At 48.7% G+C, this 20,215-nt stretch overlaps 1 protein-coding gene across 1 annotated transcript; it reads right to left on the bottom strand.

Moving 5' to 3' along the window:
- Window positions 1-1,648: 1,648 nt before the first annotated feature.
- On the bottom strand, window positions 1,649-18,908 carry RNF19B (ring finger protein 19B). Its single transcript, XM_005302141.5, has 9 exons — window positions 18,225-18,908; window positions 10,318-10,523; window positions 8,316-8,460; window positions 7,762-7,924; window positions 6,587-6,701; window positions 5,820-5,960; window positions 4,428-4,635; window positions 3,416-3,547; window positions 1,649-2,391 (listed from the first exon to the last, which is right to left on the bottom strand). The coding sequence occupies exons 1-9, from the start codon at window positions 18,794-18,796 to the stop codon at window positions 1,947-1,949; spliced, it is 2,127 nt and encodes a 708-aa protein (XP_005302198.3). The 5' UTR covers window positions 18,797-18,908; the 3' UTR covers window positions 1,649-1,946.
- Between the last annotated feature and the right edge of the window lie 1,307 nt (window positions 18,909-20,215).

Below are 20,215 nucleotides of genomic sequence, written 5' to 3'. Positions count from 1 at the left end.
ATTCAAGATCTGCGCTCTACTGGATAATCCAGGGACTTCCCCACCTCGCCCTGTTTCTAAGCATAGGTCCCTCTAATCCCACTACCTGCTCTTGATCACGGTGTTTGCCACCGCCTCTGTGCCTCTCCAGTTGTGGCCGCCAAGCCACATTCAACCATCCTCCTCACTAGAAGCGACTCTCTACAAAGATCATGAAAACAAGATACTGATTAGAACGTCTGTGATGCCAACAGAACAGCTGAACTAGTTGTGACTAAATGAGGATATGAAAAGTTTCCTCAGCTGAGCACAGGCTCTCCACATCCCATCATGTTTTCTATATTGCTTGTGTCAGGGTTTTGTAATCCCCACTCCTGCTTTATGGTGTGGGCTATTATTCCCTTTCACCTATTGCAGTTGGCAGTCACTACTGCAATACCCAGCACACCCTGGTAGGGGGCGCTGGAGTATTATGTACAGTACTTGCTTCACCTCACCCCATTTCTCCTGCAAGTTGTCACTGGTACATTGCTAACATGAGTCAGCCCCAGAGCTGCAATTTCATTCCTTATTAAAATCCTGGTCCCTGGGTCAGGCCCTTTTTCTTGATTGGGCAGCTGCTCAACCTAGGGGTGGGAAAGTCAGGAAAGGTTCCTTTTATTTGTATTGCATTGACTAATGGGCCTGTTTTAGCACTAGCTGGATTATGTAGCAGACAGTGACGTGGTGGGTGGATGCTGCAGTCTCCATATTGCCCCATCCAAAGCAACACCTCCCAAATCTTACCTGAACCTTCCAGAAGAAGTTCATGGCCACCAGTCCTTGCTCTGCAGCTCGCTCCACTCACTGGGAGGGGAAAGCAGGTCCATTCTCAGTGACACTAGTAAGCCACCTTTGGCTCATAGCAAAGCTCAGGCAAGAGAGCATTCGGCTAGTCCCACTCCAACCTCCGGTTGCTAAGTAGCCTCTGGTATTTCCAAAATGCAGTGACCAGTCGCTGCCTGGCTGGCTGAGGAGGGGGAGAAGATGAAGTTTTGAGGGACTGAGTGTATAGTTGCGTTAGAACTCCGCCCTGCTAGCAGGGAAGCACCACAAAGCAGGACAGGAAGTTGTCAAGTCGTCACTGCTTTGTCATACAGCATGCAATTGTTCCGCGTCTGATTTAGATTCCTCCGCAGCACACTGGAGACGTTCACCTCCAAATGGCTCCTCATGTCCAGTGCAGCCCTATTCTCCATTCCGGAAAGCGCAGGTCAGGAGTAACCTCCATGGACAGAATAGAGTTCATTAGAGTACGGTGAAGTGTGTGCTGGCTCAGAAATCTCATCTAGAATTAGGCCAAAGTAGCAATTCCAGAAGTCAGACAGTGGCCTCTAGAGGGCAGACAATACACACCTACCTTCCCCCCCCAGACCCTCCACGCTATCGAGATTCCTCAGTGACATTAGATGAAGTGATCCGTGAAGGGAGAATAAGGCCTCCCTGCCACAACCCAGTTTCAAACCAGGAACATTTGTAACCGTAGTCACACCTGTTTGCATAGAAGCCTGCAGCTACTGCGGCAATTCCACCAGCAGCTCCAACAGAGGAGCAGAGGAACAAGTGAAGAAAGTCACTGAGCACAGGGATTTTACTTCTTTAAATCTGACAAGGAAGAAATGGATGCAAGTTGAATTACAACAGAAATCTTTATTAAAACAATCCTTTACTAGTATTTTTGCAGAGACACAGTATACGCGCACACATACATATGTACATTCAGACACCTCTCAAAGCGCTTGAACCAATAAATTAAAAATGAGGGTGGGGGATTTTTTTTTTTTTTTAAATCATGTAAGAAATGGCATCTTTCCCCTCAGGGTCAGACCAGGGAAGCTGGCCAGAGAATCAAACAGAAGCCAACAAAGGGGACAACCCCCCACAAAGGATGCAGTGACTGTAAGCGTGCTTCTCTGGAGGAGGCAACTTCATACTCTGGCTTCAATGCACTCCAGTTTAGAGACTATTTCCTCTGGCCTGTGCCCTTCTTCTTGGGCACATTGGCTCAGATGGGCACTTGGGCTCTCAGCACCTGTGGCTTTTGGGGTCTGTGGGGAGGCTACAGTCTGAGGGTGGGGGGAATCACACTCGTCCGAGGTAATGTCTGGCACGTCATCTGACTGGCTGTCGGAGCTCTCCAGGTCACTCCGTATGCTCTCAGGCTGTGCCAGGGTGATGTCCCAGGTTTGGCTGGCAATGCAGTCCTTCTGCTCACAGCTTTGGTGTTTGCATGTCTGCTCCTCCTCCTCCTCCTCGTTTTCTGCCATCTGGGTGTGGACGTGGAGCGAGTCCTCTGTGCTGCTGCCACTAACTAGTTGGTAGTGACTAGGTTTGGCCTCTATGTCCACTTGGATCTCCATGTTATTGCACTCTCTGCAGAAACAAGCACCACTTTGGTCAGTTACCAGCTACAGCAGAAGTCTCGGGTTATTAATATTAGCACATTACTTTGAGTGCTTTTTCAACAGCAAGCTTCATGACTGAGGCAAGTATGGGAGTGCCATTCACCACACCATGCTGACAACAGGCAATACTACAATAATTTACACTCATAAGATTATTCCCCTTTGGCAATTAGGGAAACCGAGGTAGATTGTGGCACAGGCTGGAACAACCCTAGATCCAAATTCCTATCACTAACCTCTAGGGAACAGTTTGCTTCCATCAGTCCCGAGCCATCACTCTGTGCAAGACTAAGTCAAGGAAATGTTCCCTTCTAGCTAGTGAGACCTTGCTAGGGGAAATATGTTGTAACTTCAGTAAAGAGGTGACACACCAACAACTCCAGACACGAGAGGACTGCTTAGCAAGGAAGTACTATGACCAACTGGTTTGGCAGGTTACTGTATGATGATACATAACCCTAAAAGTATTCAGACAGTCTCTGGAACCCATGCATGTTTAATGGGTTTCCCTGTGTATGTGTCCCATTGTTTCCAATTACCAACCCTTAATTATGCCCTATAGTGGAAGGAACCACTGACACTACCTGGAGAGGTGGTGCAGTTATGACACCATGCGTATGGTACAATCATCCCACCTACAGAGTTCCAACAGAGACAAGTACAGACAACCACAGGTGGTGCTTTGCTAGAAAAAGGGATTCTTTGCTGAGTTTGCAAGACAGAAGAACTAAAGTTAGTGAGCTGTCCCAGGGACCTCAACACAGGCTCTGCTAGTGGTGGTGAATGATACTGAACTACAAACATAGTTGGAAAGGAAGGTGAAGGGAGAATGCTTCTTAAGCTAACCAAGGAAAAGAAAGCTTGCGGGATTCTGAATATACCTTCAATCATTAAAATCAAAGTTTCAACGTGCACATTCTCCATTGCCCTCAAACCCCACCACCACCACACCCCGTATTACCCATACACTTGTGCATTGGCAGTTTAGGTACCTGTCCTGTGGGTTGTATGAACTGATGATGGAACCAGCCATAGCCCGAGTGCTGGCGTTGTCACTAACTGCTCCGAGACTGACAGAGTCCTTGGGGAAAATCTCCTTCTGTACATCTGCTTGCACTTCCAGCCTGGGAAGAGGTGGGAAACACCCAGTCATCAACACGGCCAAGGGCCACAGAACAGCCTAGCTCATTTCTTAAAACTACAGGAACAATAGTCATTTAGCACATGGGAGCGGGGGCACAGGTGGCCTTCTGGGCTAATCCAGGTCTGCACCAAGAAGTTTAAAATCAGATGAACCTTTTAAATTAGCCTCATTTGTGGCTCCGCCCTTTCCTCGGTCTGTTTTCCGTATCCAAGTTAGATTGTGTTTATACCCATGACTCATGCAGTTCCTGTGCAAGGCAGATTTCCAGATCCAGCACACAGCTATGATTATATTCTGGGCTATAGTTTCGATGCATGTCTCCAATTACATGGCCGGAATGACTCAGAGGCAGGTTCAGAGGAAAACTGTGGCGTAACCTTATAACCCGAGACCCGATCACTAAGTGCTATTCGGGAATAACAGACATTTGAAGCACTAGGCTAGGTCAGCAAAATGTTTGCAAGAGCCTTATATGGCAAACTAGCATACCTCTGATACACTTCCATCTCTGCTGCTCCTCAAATCAACCCCAAACACTATCTCCTGCCATCAAGGAGCTAGAAAGGCTCGGGGAGAAAGATAACCAAACCAGATTGTGCTGTGCCTGCTATTTACTTGGTGTTCTTGCAACAGGGACAAGGTTGGGGAACAGCTGAAGCATAGTTTATTGGACCTGATTCTACCATAGGTCAAGAGGTTTAAAAAGTGATACTGAGATTAGATCCCAAGCATCAGGGGTGCCACCCACTAACCCAAACAGATCCCTGGCGAGCTAACAAGCCTCACCATTCCTCACAACAGACTAGACCTTGTGACCCCTCAGCCCCTTTTCTGCCTTGATCTGAGACAGTTCAGGTTACCTGCTGTACTTTCCCTTTCCACCAGAGAGGACTCCACCGCTCAGGGTACCACCGGAAAGAGCAGCAAAGCTGGCCGTCTCACTGTAGTTGCCTTGCATGACACTGAGCCCATCCGTGGGGCTGCCACTGGTGCTCAACACACTAGTTAGTCCCTCGATGCTGCTCTCACCAATACTGGGGTTCTTCAGAGCTCGCCAAGCATCTGCCACTGAGACAGGCAAAGAAGATACATTGAACATTAAACAGTGTAAAGGAACTGCCACTGGCATCCTGTTAGGGGTTAAGGCAGGGATGGGCAAACTACGACCCGTGGGCCGGATCCGGCACACCAGCTGTCCTCGAGCTTCCTCTGGGGAGCAGGGTCTGCGGCTTGCCCCGCTCCAGCTGGGGTGCAGAGTCGGGGGCTGCACCATGTGCTCCTGGAAGCAGCGGCATGGCCCTGCTCCGGCGCTCCAGCTGGGGAGCAGAGTCGGGGGCTGCTCCATGTGGCTCCCAGAAGCAGCAGCATAGCCCCACTCCAGCTTGTACGCATAGGGGCAGCCAGGGGGCTCTGCTCTGCACTCTGCCCCCACCCCGAGCACCGCCCCTGCAGCTCCCATTGGCCGGGAACCGCAGCCAATGGGAGATCCGGGGCGGTGCCTGCATACAGGGCAGCATGCAGAGCCGCCTGGCCGCACCTCCACATAGGAGCCGGAGAGGGGACATGCCGCTGCTTCTGGGAACTGCTTGAGGTAAGTGCTGCCCGGAGTCTGCACCCCTGAGCCTCCCCATGCGCCACAACCCCCTGCTCCAGCCCTGATCCCCCTCTAAACTTCTATCCCAGCCTGGAGCACCCTCCTGCACCCCAAGACCCTCATCCCCACCCCAGAGCCTGCACTCCCAGCTGGAGTCCTCACCCCCTCCCGCACTCCGAACTCCTCATTTCTGGCCCCACCCCGGAACCGCACCCCCAAATCAGAAGCCCCCCCCCAACACACACATACACCCCAACCCCAATTTTGTGAACATTCATGGCCCGTCATACAATTTCTATTCCCAGATGTGGCACTCGGACCAAAAAGTTTGCCCACCCCTGGGTTTAGGTTATACGTCAGACAGCAACACTTCCAATACCGATTTCAGATTCATTCTCCAGTAGGGAAAAGGGCTGAGGATCTCCCAGGAAAAGGCACTATGGTGCTTCCCACACAAGCTTTGTGTTAAGAGTACAGGGTGTACACTGAAGGGTTAGCCTTGAAACAGCGGCACAGAAGTGAAAGCTAGAAATCTTGACATACTGAAAAGGGCTGATTATCCATCCCAATTAATCCCAAGGGACAGTCCCACAGCGAGGCCTTGCTTGTTTCCTCCCAGCCCTTCAGACTACGCAGACAGTGAAAAGTTATTCATCACCTGTAATGGGTCCATCATCTTCATCAAACTCTATTTTCACTCCCTTCCCATTGGCTGTGCTGACTCCACAGCCACCTCCTCGGCAGAGAGAAATTGGCACAACACCATAGACATAGGCCAGCATGATGGGGACTCCAATACCTGCAACAGAGGACACAGTGGGTCAAGAGGAATATCAGATGACAATGGGATTGAGGCATGCCAGATAGGCAGCATGAACTCTCTGGGGGCAGGGACCCCTGTGTTTTTACTGCCTAGCACAATGGGGTCATGGTCCATGACAGGGTTCTTAGGTGTTACCTTCATACAAATAATGGCTGTGACCATCACACTACAGGACAAGGGAACTCACTTCCAGCACAGAGTTACATTATAACCCCTAGGAAACCCGCAGTGGAACAATACCAGTCTTGGGACAGGGCCAAAGAACAAGTTGACTCCATGAGGGTTGCAGTGGCAGCTTGCCAGCATATCAAACTTGCATAAAAAACAGTTTCTTTGGCAGAACTGTGGGTACTAACACTACAGGGAGCATTCTACACAGTGCTCAGTCTTGAGCCACAAATACCAGGACCTGCAGCCTCTGCAGACAGCATGTTAGATAAGTGGGGAAGCCACCAACAGGTATATTGTAGGAGTTTGTGGGCTACCCTACTACTATAACAACAGGAGGCCCAATATCTGTCAGAATAGTAGAGGAGTGACAAATGAGGAGCAGAGCTATGAATAATGACTAACCACGAGGAAAATTGGCCTTGTCTACTTACCAACACTGACAGCAGCAATAACTGGGGATGCAATGACAGACAAGGTGACCCCACCGGTGATGGCCAAGTTCCTCCTGTGCTTAGAGGTTTTCTTTCCCTCATAACGGCTGTGGATCTGGGGAGAGCAGGAAACACCAGGTGAGAAAATGGACAGCCTGGCCAGTGAGCATCCACTAGGATGAGAAACTAATATGCTCATGACCTTACAACTCTGCCATACATGCCAGTCACACGACCCTTAAAATCACCCATAATAGCCACTGATGGAGGATAGGTCCATCAATGGCCATTAGCCAAGATGGTCAGTTGTGCAACCCCATGCTCTGGGTTTTCCTAAGCCCCCGATTTCCAGAGGCTGGGACTGGACAACAGGATGGATCACTAAAAAAAATTGCTGTTCTGTTCATTCCCTTTGAAGCATTGGCCATTGATGAAGACAGGATACTGGACTAGATGGGCCATTGGTTTCACCCAGTATGGCCATTCTTATGTACCTCCACCCCACCCACAGACCACCTCAATCAGATGTAGCCAGTGCGTCTGTTCAAAGGTAAGGACAAGCTGGAGATACAATGCTGCAATGGAACCGTCTCCCTCTTCACCTAATGTCTGTCCACCAATAAAGGCAGGCAAAGGGACTGGATGACTCAGGGAAAATGAAGCCTCTGACCTCTAGTCACTGGTACAAATCCAGAACAGACTGGTAGACAGTCATCACCATCAGAACTGGTTGATAACTTGTGTGAAGTGAGGTAAGGGATCAGGGTTCAGTTATTATTGGACAAGCCCAAGGCACAAGAGTCACCATAAAGGCCAAGAATTAGATACACAGATCCCCTCTCTATGGGGATGCACTGGGTTCAAGGTGGAGGCATACTGGCAGAACAATGTGAACCTTGCACTGTCAGTGCCCATGAGGCACATGCTCGTTTGACTGAGAACTTCAGTGTCCAGGGCTGTCAAGCCATCATACTTTCCACACTCACTAGGTATAAAACCCAAGAAATAGTGATCTCCAGTTGGCCTAAGCCAGCTGGGTTTCCAGCAGCTGTATGGAAAGATCCCACACTTACCACCATTAGCCTAACATCCTTGAAAAACACCTAGGATTCCCAAGAGCGAATATTTCAATCTGCTCACTCCATTAGTTCTGATCTCCAGTCCACCATGCTTACCTTTCTCCCAACGTACACTGGGATGCCAATGACCATGGCAGGAATGGCAATGCCAGCAATGAGGGAAATGCCTACAGGGGCACCAATCAATGTGCCCAGCTGCCAGAGAATTTTCTTCTTGCGACTCCACGGCTTCTTGCCCCAGAACGTGCAGCCAGAGGGACTGTAGGGGAAATAAGTTGTCTTTTCAATATCCACATAAAAATATGACTTGTGGGAACTGAGTGGATACTGTGCAAGAAAGGCTCCTTCTCCCCAGATCCAGTTGACCCTCAAGAATGGATGACCCCACAGTGTGAAGGGGACTACACTGAACATTCATCCCATTAAGAGCTTCCCCACACTGTTCCATCAGTGGGGGCCAACCACAGTCAGGAGGGACCACTGTGCACTGCTGTTGTGAGGAAACTCAGAGCTTCACCCTATTCCAGGTGATGAGAAATGTGTTTGTGGGGGGTGCATTTGTAAGGAGCTGGAGAAATTAAATACAAAAATATAAACAAACATCATACTTTAACAACAGGAGGCCCAGAGAATTCTGCTCCCCATCTCACCTGAGGTAATGCAAATCTGAGATCTCCTTCATACACAGCCAGCAGAATTCACAGCCACACACTGCGCAAGTCATGTGATTACAGCTCCCATCATTCATCTTGATAATGTAAGCACTGCAACGTGGACACGGCTTGATGTCATCGGCTTTGGGGAGGAAGGGAAGGGAAGGGATCAAGTCAAATTCTGTACACCTTAGACATCTTGAGGAATTTACTTGGGTTCTTTTGTTTGGGGAGGGTGGGCTCAAGAAGACAATGCATTTCAAATTCTATCCATCTAGGCTAACAGATTATTATTTCTCCTTAATCAAAGAGATAAAGCAAAGGTGTCTGGTTCTGATTCCATCCTTCAGTGCTACAGGATAAAGGTGGGGAGCTACCTCTATACTGGCACTTCATCCACTAAAACAAGTTAGCATTGTTTGTCTGGCCAGCATACACCACGTAGAACAGCATTTTAAAGAGTGTTTTCTACATCATAAAAGGAGGCTGTTATGAAAGAGTTGTGCCTGCCCTACGCAAGCCAGCCAAGAACATCAGCCATTTTTAAACTGCACCACTAACACGATGTAAGGGCCAAGAGTGTTCTCTATATTCTTCTATCTGGAGGACAAGACAGCACCGAAATTGTGACCCACATTTTTGAAAGGCATACTCCTCTTTGTGGGCGTAAATTGCATCTGTGATTACAGATGAAAATTAGTGTATTGGTGGGTAAGTATCTAATCTGTGCTCGCAGTTCGGTACTTAGTCATTTAAAGGGATTGGCATCCACCAGTTACTGCACAACAAGGAGATGGACAGATGCCCCTTTATAGCCATTTACAAAATAAGTCATTCTAAAATGTCACCTGTGATCAAAGTTATGCAATGGTTCCCCATACAGTTCATTGTGCTGGTAGCAATCTTTAAAACCCTAAACAGTCTGGGACTCAGCTGCTCTGAGACCAACTTGTACTAGACAGAGGGAACCTCCTTCTCTGGAGTTGATCTCCCCAGGGCTGATGGCTAAGTTCTGTTAAGGGCCTCACTTCCACAAATCCCCTTTGGCAGCAAGTCGTGATTCGAGGTTGATTATTGCTTGTTGGTTTGTGTTGGGAATTTTGTCTTGCAGTGGTTGCAATGTTTATGGTGTTCATTATCAGGGCTCTGTACATTTCAGGCATATTTTAGTCTGGAATAACACCTGAGCCACCTTTAAAACATTTACAGCCTTACATAGAAGCCAGCTATTATGCAAATGGAACAATGTGTTTATAATGAGTAGCATGCCAGGAGAAGATACTTGTTTTGTTTGGGGGAGAAGGAATCTATTAACTGATCTTATAGTTCACTTCCTGAATCACTGATACCTTTTTAAAAGCACTATTTAATCAGAATATCTGCTGATCTAGAGTGCAGCTCTTTACGAGTCAAATGTGGTTTGGCATCTCTCTCCTATAAATAATGGTATTACTAATACTTATCAGAGCAGGGAGCTAAATTCCCAATTCTGGCTTAGGCATTAATGTTGCTAAAGCTCACAGCAGCAGTCAAAACGGAGGCCACATTTAGAGAGAGTAAAATTTCCCTTTTTTTCCTGTTTGAGATTGAGATCAGCAAGAGCTTTAAGAACATCTAAAAGATCAAAGCAGACCAAAAGGTAGCTGCTTACTGTTTGTAATGGGTCAGGAGGTACTACATGCAGAATAAGGTGACCATATGCAATTAGGCCCTGCAATTGTGGAACCTCAAATTTTAATTCCATTAGTAGTTTGTGTAACTAGCCTGTCGGGCCAGATATTTTTACTCCATTACTGGCGAGGGAGGGAAGCTGTGTTGAGCATCAGAGCTGACCAAATCAATGTTGCTGGTGTCCTTCATCTGTGCCAAGTGGTTGTGCTCCCTGCCAGGTGTTAATACCCCACTTTGATTGCAGGAAGTGCTGCAAAACAGGTGGATCTCTTTCCTGGCTTCACGGACGTAATTAATACTGGTTAATGAGAAGCTTGCTAATTCATACCCGGTCCAGATTCCTGTCCATAACTGAGGCCTGAGGCGTGCTTCGTCCGTACCCGCAGCGTCTGAGCCCTTTGCTGACGGGCCATATCGCAGGTCTGGTTTGGATGCCATATCTGTTTGCAGTGATAGCAGAACTCAGTCTGGCAGCCTTCCCTCTCACAAGTCAGCTTGGGGCAGCTGGCACAGCCATAGGCAATAACAGCGTAACTGAGGAAGACAGATACCAGAATTAGTAAAGCCAGAAAGTTATCTTAGGAACACAGGAACACTTCAGTGGCCCATCTGTTGGGGAACACGGAGATTTGCTGCTGAATAAGCACAGCCACCCAACCTCAGAAGGTAGTTGAATTTTAGATGGTTCCCTAGCTAGTTCCCTCCTATGCATCAGAATACAGCCTTACACATTTACAGCCTACGTACACCTACTTTTACAACAAATCCTTTATCAACCTGATGAGGGTGCTGCAGACTTGGTTGTAAAGGACTTAGAGGAAGGTATCATTATCTACCTGATTAGATAGCGATATATTATAGCTAAAGTGGATGTCTGAGACACCACCCTAATTCAACTGACCAGTTGAGCAATTCGACCCTGGATACGCATAGGGATGGAGATATGCAAAAGGAAGAATAAGTTCTCAGTGACCTTAGCTGATGCAGCTTTATGCCCTGAAGCCTAAGATCGGTTATCCATGTCATCTTAAACCTAGCTAGGGTCCAATTAGAGATGCTATTCTTTCATAGCTGTTTCTTCACTTTAATATTTAAAACAGATGTTTCAGTAGCCTGCAGCAGTGAGTAATGGATGGTTACTTTTATACAGTGGAGATTAATGCAATTTTGTACTATGGGTAGCACTCTACCAAATTCACGGCCAGGAAAAATGCGTCACGGACAGTGAACTATGGTCTCCCGCCGTGAAATCTGGTCTTGTGTGCGCTTTTACCCTATACTATACAGATTTCACGGGGGAGACCAGGGTTTCTCAAAATGGGGGTCCTGATCCAAAAGGGAGTTGGGGGGAGGGATGTCACGGTATTGCCACCCTTATATCTGCGCTGCCTTCAGAGCTGGGTGGCCGGAGAGCGGCAGCTGTTGCCTGAGGACCCAGCTCTGCAGGCAGCAGCGCAGGAGTAAAGGTGGTAATACTATACCATGCCATCCTTACTTCTGCTCTGCTGCTGGCGGCGGCTGGGCTCCTGGCAAAACAATAACCTTGTGACACCCTCCCCCTACAACTCCTTTTTGGGTCAGGACCCCTACAATTACAACACTCTGAAATTTCAGATTTAAATAGCTGAAATCATGAAATTTACTATTTTTAAAATCCTATGACTATGAAATTGACCAAAATGAACCGTGAATTTGGTAGGGCCCCAACTATGGGACAGGTTGATGCTTGACTGGGGTTCACTATCAAGTCCTCTTGCTTGTCTCCTTTCCAAATTAAGCTTTACTATTTCTCCCGATATGGAAGCTGGCTCTTTCTGTACAAGCTCTCTTTAAATTCTTGGTTTCTCCAATTCCAAGGATCTTTTCTATTATCGGTTTTGAGGTTAGGTGACCAACATTAAGCTACATGAGGCAAGGATGCCATTTATACAATGGTATATCGAATGTTAGTCTCTGTACCTCTTTATAGATTCCAATGCCAGAAGGGACCACTGTGATCTTCCAGTCTGACCTCCTGTGTAACCAAAGGCCATACAACTTCCCAGAAAAAGTCCTAGGGCGTTCTTTAGAAAGATATGCAGTCTTTATTTAAAAATTGCCAGTGATGGAGACTCCACCATGACCTTTTCTAAATTGTTCCAATGGTTAATTAACCTAATTGTTAAAAGTTTACTCCTTATTTCTATTCTACGTTTGTCCAGCTTCAACTTCTTGACCTGCCCTCCAAGTTCTGTTGCTTCAGTGGATACAGCCAATTCAGACCCTGCTACTTATGACTAGCTCCTTCCAATGCACATTACCTTCCATTTGTTTATACTGACATTCATTTGCTAGTTGTACTAATTGCTTCATTTAGTCAAGCCCAGAAAGAAGTGTGAGGAGCTCCAGAAGGACCTAATGAAACTAAATTGAATCTTTGTTTTATCATGTTACAAAAACTTGATTGGCTCTTAAAAAAAATGTACAAAAGGAGTTTAGAGCTGCAGCTATTTCAGGAAGGGAGCGCTGGGTGATCTCTAGAGGAAGAAGTGTTTATGCAGAACAGTCCTCCACTTATATCCTCCCAGTTTAGCAGGAACTACAACTGAAAGGGTGCTTTGGCTTTCTGCAGCTTCTCTGATAGGTCAGTCTTAAATTAACCAGTTACAAAAAGAACTAGAAGACTGAGAAGAAGAGGGGAACATGGGGGGAGATCACCATGTGTTTGAGCTGGTAATGTGGAGATTTAGCAGGTACATTTACAAGGAAGCTCACATGGATGAGCTCCACATGCACTACACAGAGCACTGTTCTAGGGAAGCTGACTTGTGACACTGACAGAAGTCAGGGTGACTTATTCTGTTTTCTGCAGCATTTGTGTTATAAGTGGAGGTATTCTCTCTCACCATTGGTTTATTTTTAGAGCCTGTGGAATTCAAGTTGTATTGCAGCTTCTGAAGCAGCAGTGTGAGAATTGCTGAATGTGTCATACCACAATGATTCATATCCCGTGGGAGTCTGAGCAACTTAACCCTGCCTGGGTGCAGCATAACTGTTAAAGACAAACAATGCCTCCCTGCTGACGATCAGGAACTGAAAGACACGACTGTAGGGCCTCCATGTGCAAACAGCTACTGTATTTCTGGCATTCGAGACCAATGCTGGACGAGAGAGAGGATGCAGGCAATCTAGGAAAGATATTAACTCAAGCTGCATTTCGTTACTCAACATTTTGTCAGAGGGATCTTACAAACACACCCTCACCTGTAGACTACAGCAAACTCCTTAGTAGGGAGACACATTAACAGCTTCTAAAGAAAACACTTTGATGCCAGCTGTTATAGCCATTTTGAGGCCTGACAACTATATTACCAGGAAGGCCAGGAGACCTCAACATGCTACCTTAAGAAGCCTTGCCACGTACTGAACTGACCCTGCATTAGAGAATTCTGAAGCTTTTCTGGCCATCTCAGACAGTACTGTTTTCTTAACAAAACAAAACAAAAAAAAACACCAAAACCCCAGAACAGTTACTAAGCACTGGATTTTTAGTCCCAAAGTTAAAGTAGCAACTAACAGCAACAAGCTCACTGGTGTGGAGTGAACTACATGCTTTTTAGCCTCTTAAGAATTCAGTCTGATTTTTTTTTTATAAAGCCCAAGAGGCTAATCAAATGCTCTACCCAGAACACGGATGGCATCCGGCTACACCGAGCATTGCAGGGGCTGAATGGTTAACATGTGTGCATCCTTCTTCACCTGGCCTTTGACACATCCCTGCAGTTCAACAATTAGTCACTTCCAAGTATAACCACATCTGTTGGAGTGACAAGGAGTATCACTTTCCACATCCCAGGTGTGGCTGCAAGCCTCTACCATAAACCCCAATATTACTATAGAGTGCTGCTCCTAGCCTACTCTCTCACAGCCACAGAGATGCCTGCCTGCCTCCCCCATTTGCTCTGAGGGAGCGCTTGCCTCACCACAATCAAGTTCAGCCTCCTTCAGTTAGTTCAGCCTACACAGTTCAGTTGTTTCCCTAAGCCTTTAGTAGAGATATAGTGAGACATACCAGACAGCAGCACCAGCTGATTGCAATGGGCGGACAAAAATCTGTATTTGTCTGAAGAGCTGATGGTGCTCCAAAAGACCAGCATTGCCATGGAAACAGATTCTAATGTCATGTCTATATTTTACCTCTCTAGACAGCATAGCTAAGCTTGCTCACTTATGAAGTTGTTTGACATGGGTGGGATGCAGAGGCGTGCCAGTCAGGATGCTGCATGCCACATGGCTTGTGTTTTGGAACAGATCTGTCCAGTAGACTCTTGGCACAATTATTCTCAAAACTGCATGCCTGGCTGGAGAGGAACAAGAGTCAAACGCTCAACACTCCTGAATGGGGTGTGATGTGGTAAGGAGAGGGCGTGACATTCATCGGAACTTCTGAGGACAAGTTTGCTCACCAGTCCTTCATACTAGCCACTCAAGCTCAGCCACCAGTACCACAGGAAAGTGAACCATCTATCCAGGCACTGGAAAAAAATGGTATTCCTGGCTTTACACAAGGACAACGGGACAAGTCTGCCAAGAAAAATGTTTTTAGGGTAAATAACCTCTCTTCCCACCTCGGGACTGATTCTGACAGCCTTTGTTAAAGTGTCACTAACAATGAAGATAACAGGGATGCCCTGTCTACTGGCAGAGTTTCACAAAATGACCCAACCCAGCTTGTTGGTTTCTAAGAGGAAGGGGAGGGGATATCAACTGTATAGTTTATTTTGAAACCTTTTGTAAGCTGCCTATGTACAAACTGTTGGCTCACTGAGCAAGGACAGCCAGATGGCATCAACTGTTTGCGCAACGAAAATCAATGTTACACTAGCCTTCAGAAGCCTGCCACAGCAGCAACTTTATTAGGTGCACATTATAGACTACTAATGAAAAAGTAATGTCCTTAGGGGCCATACGGGGGACATCTTCTCATGGCCAGGCAGTCTCAATTGGCTTTGGTGTGTTTACATTTTTAACCAAATACTTTGATAAACATCACATCAGTAAAACAGAGAACTCAGCAAGTGGTAACTACATTTTCTCTAGCTGAGTAGCAAGGCAGATTCCAAGGGCATTACTATGTCAGGAGTATGATCTGATCTATCTCCCTGATCTGGTCCCCAATGCCTACGAGTCACTCTAAACAGCAATATCAAAAACCTTGATTGTTTTAAGCTAACTTAACCTTGAGCACCCAAGGAACAAGCTTTAATAGTAAATAAATCCTTACACAGCAACCGTGTAACAAGCACCCATGTAACAGGTAATCTGAGACACAGAGGTTAAGCAATTTGCCCACAGTCAGAGTTTGTAACAAAGCTGTGATTAGATCTTAGGAATCTTGCCACCTTTGCTCTGAACACTAGGACAAAACTTCCCATAGCATCCCCACTAGCTGGGATTGTATTTTAAGCCCCCTGCTTGTTTCTGCTGCATTCTTGGATAGATAAAATACAGAATCCCCTCTACCAACAAGTCTGTGCTTATGCTATATCAGAAACCTAGATAAGCCTAGTTTAAAGGAAAAGAGAAGAGAAAACGAAAGCAACAATATGCTAATCTAGCAAGTCACCATGTTTGGATGGACTGAGTTTTGGTCAGAGTTAGACAGTTCCTCACTTAAGCAACTAGTGAATGAGTCAATATGATTCAACATTATTCCTCCACCATTGTGCTTCAACACCCTGGTGCCTGCTTGGTAAAGATTTCCGTTACTGAGGAAAACCAGAATTTACAGTTCCTCCTGCAAGTGTGGAAAGAATTTCTATAGCTCACCAACTCTATTTTAGCTCTCAGCAGCACACATAGTAGGGCAAACCCCATACTTCCCATTATTTCAGAATAAACCTTGCTTTTAAATTAGAGAAACCAAGATGTGATCACAACTGAAAACCCCTAGGAATTCATTCTGAAACATTCTCTGGAAAGGTGGCACTTCATATCTTAACTTTTCCATGCTCCCACAACCCATGGTCTCAAATCCCTTGGTTTGTAACATCAGCTTTATAGTGAGGGAGCACTGTCTAATAAACAGTTAGTTATTAGCCTTCTACACAAACTAAAGCCTATCCACCTGAATCTATAAGAAAATGTCTAGGTATCTGCAAGACATGGAAAAGTATGGGCAGGAAGAGGATACTGGCATGATTGGGGCTCTGATTTGGTCTAGTTCACAGCTAGCTAAAGAGAGGTTTAAGTGACATGCCCTAGATCACAGACTGAGTCATTGGTGGAGACAGAAAAATTTATTTAAGCCACTAGACCAGAGGTGGCCAACCTACGGCTCTGGAGCCACATGTGGCGCTCCAGAAGTTAATATGCAGCTCCTGGTATAGGCACTGACTCCGGGGCTGGAGCTACAGGTGACAACTTTCCAATGTGCAGGGGGTGCTCACTGCTCAACTCCTGGTGCTGCCCCAGGCCCTGCCCCACTCCACCCCTTCCCGCCCCCTCCCCTGAGCCCACCATGCCCTCGCTCCTCCCCCTTCCCCCCAGAGCCTCCTGCACCCCACGAAACAGGTGATGGGAGGTGCGGGGAGGGAGGGGGACATGCTGATTGGTGGGGCTACTGGTGGGCGTGAGGCTCTGGGAGTGTGTGTGTGGGGGGGAGGAGCTGATGGGGGGCTCCTGACATGTTGCTGTGGTTCTTTGGCAACGTACATTGGTAAATTCTGGCTCCTTGTCAGGCTCAGGTTGGCCACCGTTGCACTAGACCATGCTCCTTTCTTTACAGAGGTGTGCTTCTAGGGGGATGAATAGGCTTATAACAGAAGAAACACTCCTACGTGTCACTGTAATACTAAATATTAAAAAACTTATATGGGGCTTTTCATCTAAAGACTTACGATGGCTAGGTAAACAGTACCATCCTTATTTTAAAAAGGCAGAAGCTGAGGCAAAGAAAGGGCAAGTGACTCGCCCTAGCTCAAAGTCATAACATGACAGTTTTATAGTCTGACCCTCATACTCCCAATTATTTACAAAGAGCTCAGTTAGGCACCTTTAGTCTACAATGACTGGCACATCTCCTGTGCTGTGGTCTTAGAACTTGGCTGTTTCTTACTGTGTCCCTTTAAAAAAAAAACAACCTACACATAAGCAAAGCTGTATGCCCCTTCCTTCCCAAGCAGCTTATAATGAATGGCCCTGCAGAAAATGGAAGTGGGCTGCCACACCACTACCTTTACTAACAGCATTATTAGAAAAAAAATAGGTATTTTTCTGGATCAGTTTCACAATTTCTCCTGCAGAAGTCCCAGTTAAAAGCCCAGGGTCCCTTTCCACCTTCCCAAGACAGCAGTCTGGCAGAGCCACAGCAAACTCAAGACAGAGCCTATATCCCCACCCATTCAAAAGGGCAGTGACTCCCTTCAGCAACTCCTGACAGGAGGGGAACCCACCTCCCAGCAGAGTGAAGGAAACCTCCATTGCCTGTAGCAGGGTCAGGATTCCAGGAGAAAGGGAAGGCAGGATCCCATCCCTCTCAAGTTAGGGACAACTTTGAACTTCTCCTACAGTTCATCCCCCTGCCCTGGGAACAGATCCTTTGTTCTTCCCCAGAGTCAGACTCACTATCCTCAGGGTTCTACCAAGGTCAGACCCCCCCCCCCACACACACACAAGCTCCTCCCAAAAAGGGGGGGCTGGACCCACTGTTCCCCAGGCTCTCGCAGACCAGACGCCCCAAGAATAGGGTGCCAGACCCACTGTTCCCCAGGCTCTCCCAGGGCAGCCCCGTCCCCCCAAGAAGGGGGTAATCAGGCCCACTGTCCCAGGCTAGACTCCCCCAAAGAAGGGGGTGCCAGCCCCACTGTTCCCCAGGCTCTCCCAGCCCTGCCCCCCAAAGAAGGGAGTGCCAGACCCACTGTTCCCCAGGCTCTCCCAGCCCTGCCCCCCAAAGAAGGGGGTGCCAGACCCACTGTTCCCCAGGCTCTCCCAGGGCAGCCCCGTCCCCCCAAGAAGGGGGTAATCAGGCCCACTGTCCCAGGCTAGACTCCCCCAAAGAAGGGAGTGCCAGACCCACTGTTCCCCAGGCTCTCCCAGCCCTGGCCCCCAAAGAAGGGAGTGCCAGCCCCACTGATCCCCAGGCTCTCCCAGCCCTGCCCCCCAAAGAAGGGGGTGCCAGCCCCACTGATCCCCAGGCTCTCCCAGCCCTGCCCCCCAAAGAAGGGGGGGCCAGCCCCACTGTCCCCCGGGACTCACCCGCAATCGGGGGCCGGGCACCAGCGGCAGTCGGGGTCGGCGGCCAGGCAGCGGCGCAGCATGAACTCCTCGTACTTGGCGACGAGGTGCGGCGTGTCGCTGAGCAGCAGGCGGATGTCGGCGGGGTTGAGGCGCTCGCTGCACTCGGGGCAGCAGATGTTGACGCGGGACTCGGTGATCTCGATGCGCAGGTACTGGCGGAGGCAGGCGCGGCACGAGCGGTGCGGGCAGGACAGCAGGCGCGGCGCGTTCTCCGCCGGCTGCCGCACCAGGCACAGCGGGCACTCCAGCTCCTCCGCGCCGCCCTCCTCCGCCTCGGCCTCGGCCGCCGCCGGGGCCTCCTCCGCCGGCGGCGGGGCGGCTGGCGGGGGAGCCGGGGCGGGAGGCGGCGGCGGCGGCTCGGCCTTGGCCCGGCGGCGGCCCCTCACCCCGCCGGAGGCCGAGGCGGCGGCGGCCGAGAAGACGCTCTGGAAGGAGAGGCGGCGACGGCGGCGGCCGGGCTTGGGGCACTTGGGGGCGGCCGCGTGGATGGAGGAGGAGCGGGGCGACTCGGAGTCCTTCTCGGAGCCCATGGCGGGGCGCGCGCGGCTGCCTGTGGAGACAAACGGGTCCCCTCAGCGGAGGAACGAGGCGCCTCTCCGCGAGCTCCTCTCAGCAGTGACTGACGCGCACACCCCGCGTTCACTGCGCAGGCGCAACGGGGCGGGGAGGCCCGCCCCCCTCCAACGGGAAGGCTCGTCACGTGACGGCGCTCGGCCGCCACGGCGGCCATTTTGGATATGGGCACATGTCCAGTGAAGTGGGCGGGGGAAAGAGCAGGAACATGTGCAACGAGCTCAGGGGGGGGGCCTAAACAACTGTAACTGGGGTGAAATGGCAGGGGGTGGGCCCCACCTTTCTCTGGAGGGGCCTGGAAATGGGGATGCGCAGCTCGGGTGATCAGACAGCAAATGTGAAAAATCAGGACGGGGTGGGGGGTAATAGGAACCTATATAAGAAAAAGACCCCAAAATCAGGACTGTCCCTATAAAATCGGGACAACTTGTCACCCCATCGCAGCCCAAGCTTTGCCCAGTCTCAAGGCTGGTCTCTTCCTTTGCTGACAGACTCAGCCACCGCAGCTTGCTTACAGCTATGACGTCACAATACCATGACATCTCAACATGCCATTGACACACATGGGCCCATGACACGGATGACAATATGCCAGCAGCACACACTCCCCTGTGACGCTGTGGTTCCATGTCATGGAAGCAGGTCTCACCACAGAGTGCCATGTTATGCCAACGTGCCATCAACACACAATGCCCGGTGGCACCTCGGTGCCATGTCATGTTCACATGTCAGCACGACACAATGTGCAACGAAACCTCAGCACCACACCATATCTATGCATCAGTGCCACACACCGCCTGATGATGTCTCTGCACCACATCAGATCAACATAAGTCTTGATGACACCTTGGTACCACAAAACGATAACAGCCGATATTCAGTTGCCACCACATATCACAAAATTGCAGACCAACGCTCCAGGATGTTTTGGCACCATCTAATCAAATCTTGAGGGCTCCTGAAAATGATGACAGGACCAGCACATAATCCCATGCAAAAAAAAAGCCATTTACAAGCAGGATGATCCCCAAAATGACAACAAAGACCCTCCCTAACAGGAACTTGAGGGTCACACCAAGTTTGCATAACATTAAGTATATCACAGTCATGCCTGTTTTTAACATTTGCTGGGATCAAGGTGAGATATTGTATGCTGAGCCCTGTAGCTCTGAAGGATGCATCTCTTTATTGGACGTAAGGGTGACTGTGAGATGCACTGAAAACTCCTTGGACCACTGTTTGGCTACCCTTTTTCTACATAGTTCTTACAAAGAATAATGAAGGGATTTATTCACCCTGTAACTCTTCTCTGAGGCAAAATGTAGCCTCCAGTCACTATCACTCCAGTACGAAACCGGCTGATGGCTAAAAGAGGA

This window comes from Chrysemys picta, chromosome 23 (genome assembly GCF_011386835.1).
Source record: "Chrysemys picta bellii isolate R12L10 chromosome 23, ASM1138683v2, whole genome shotgun sequence".
Lineage (NCBI taxonomy): Eukaryota > Metazoa > Chordata > Testudines > Emydidae > Chrysemys > Chrysemys picta.
Note: the sequence above shows the minus strand (reverse complement) of the source record. Positions and strands in the feature narration are given on the sequence as shown.

Bases quoted from the DNA above. Each gene is read 5' to 3' on its own strand.
- RNF19B (XM_005302141.5), bottom strand. From the start codon at position 18,796: ATGGGCTCCGAGAAGGACTCCGAGTCGCCCCGCTCCTCCTCCATCCAC. The intron at 8,461-10,317 runs GTATGAATTAGC...TCCTCCCCAAAG, and splicing joins TGGACAGGAATCTGGACCGG to CCGATGACATCAAGCCGTGT. The intron at 7,925-8,315 runs GTGAGATGGGGA...TTTCCCCTACAG, and splicing joins TCAGATTTGCATTACCTCAG to TCCCTCTGGCTGCACGTTCT.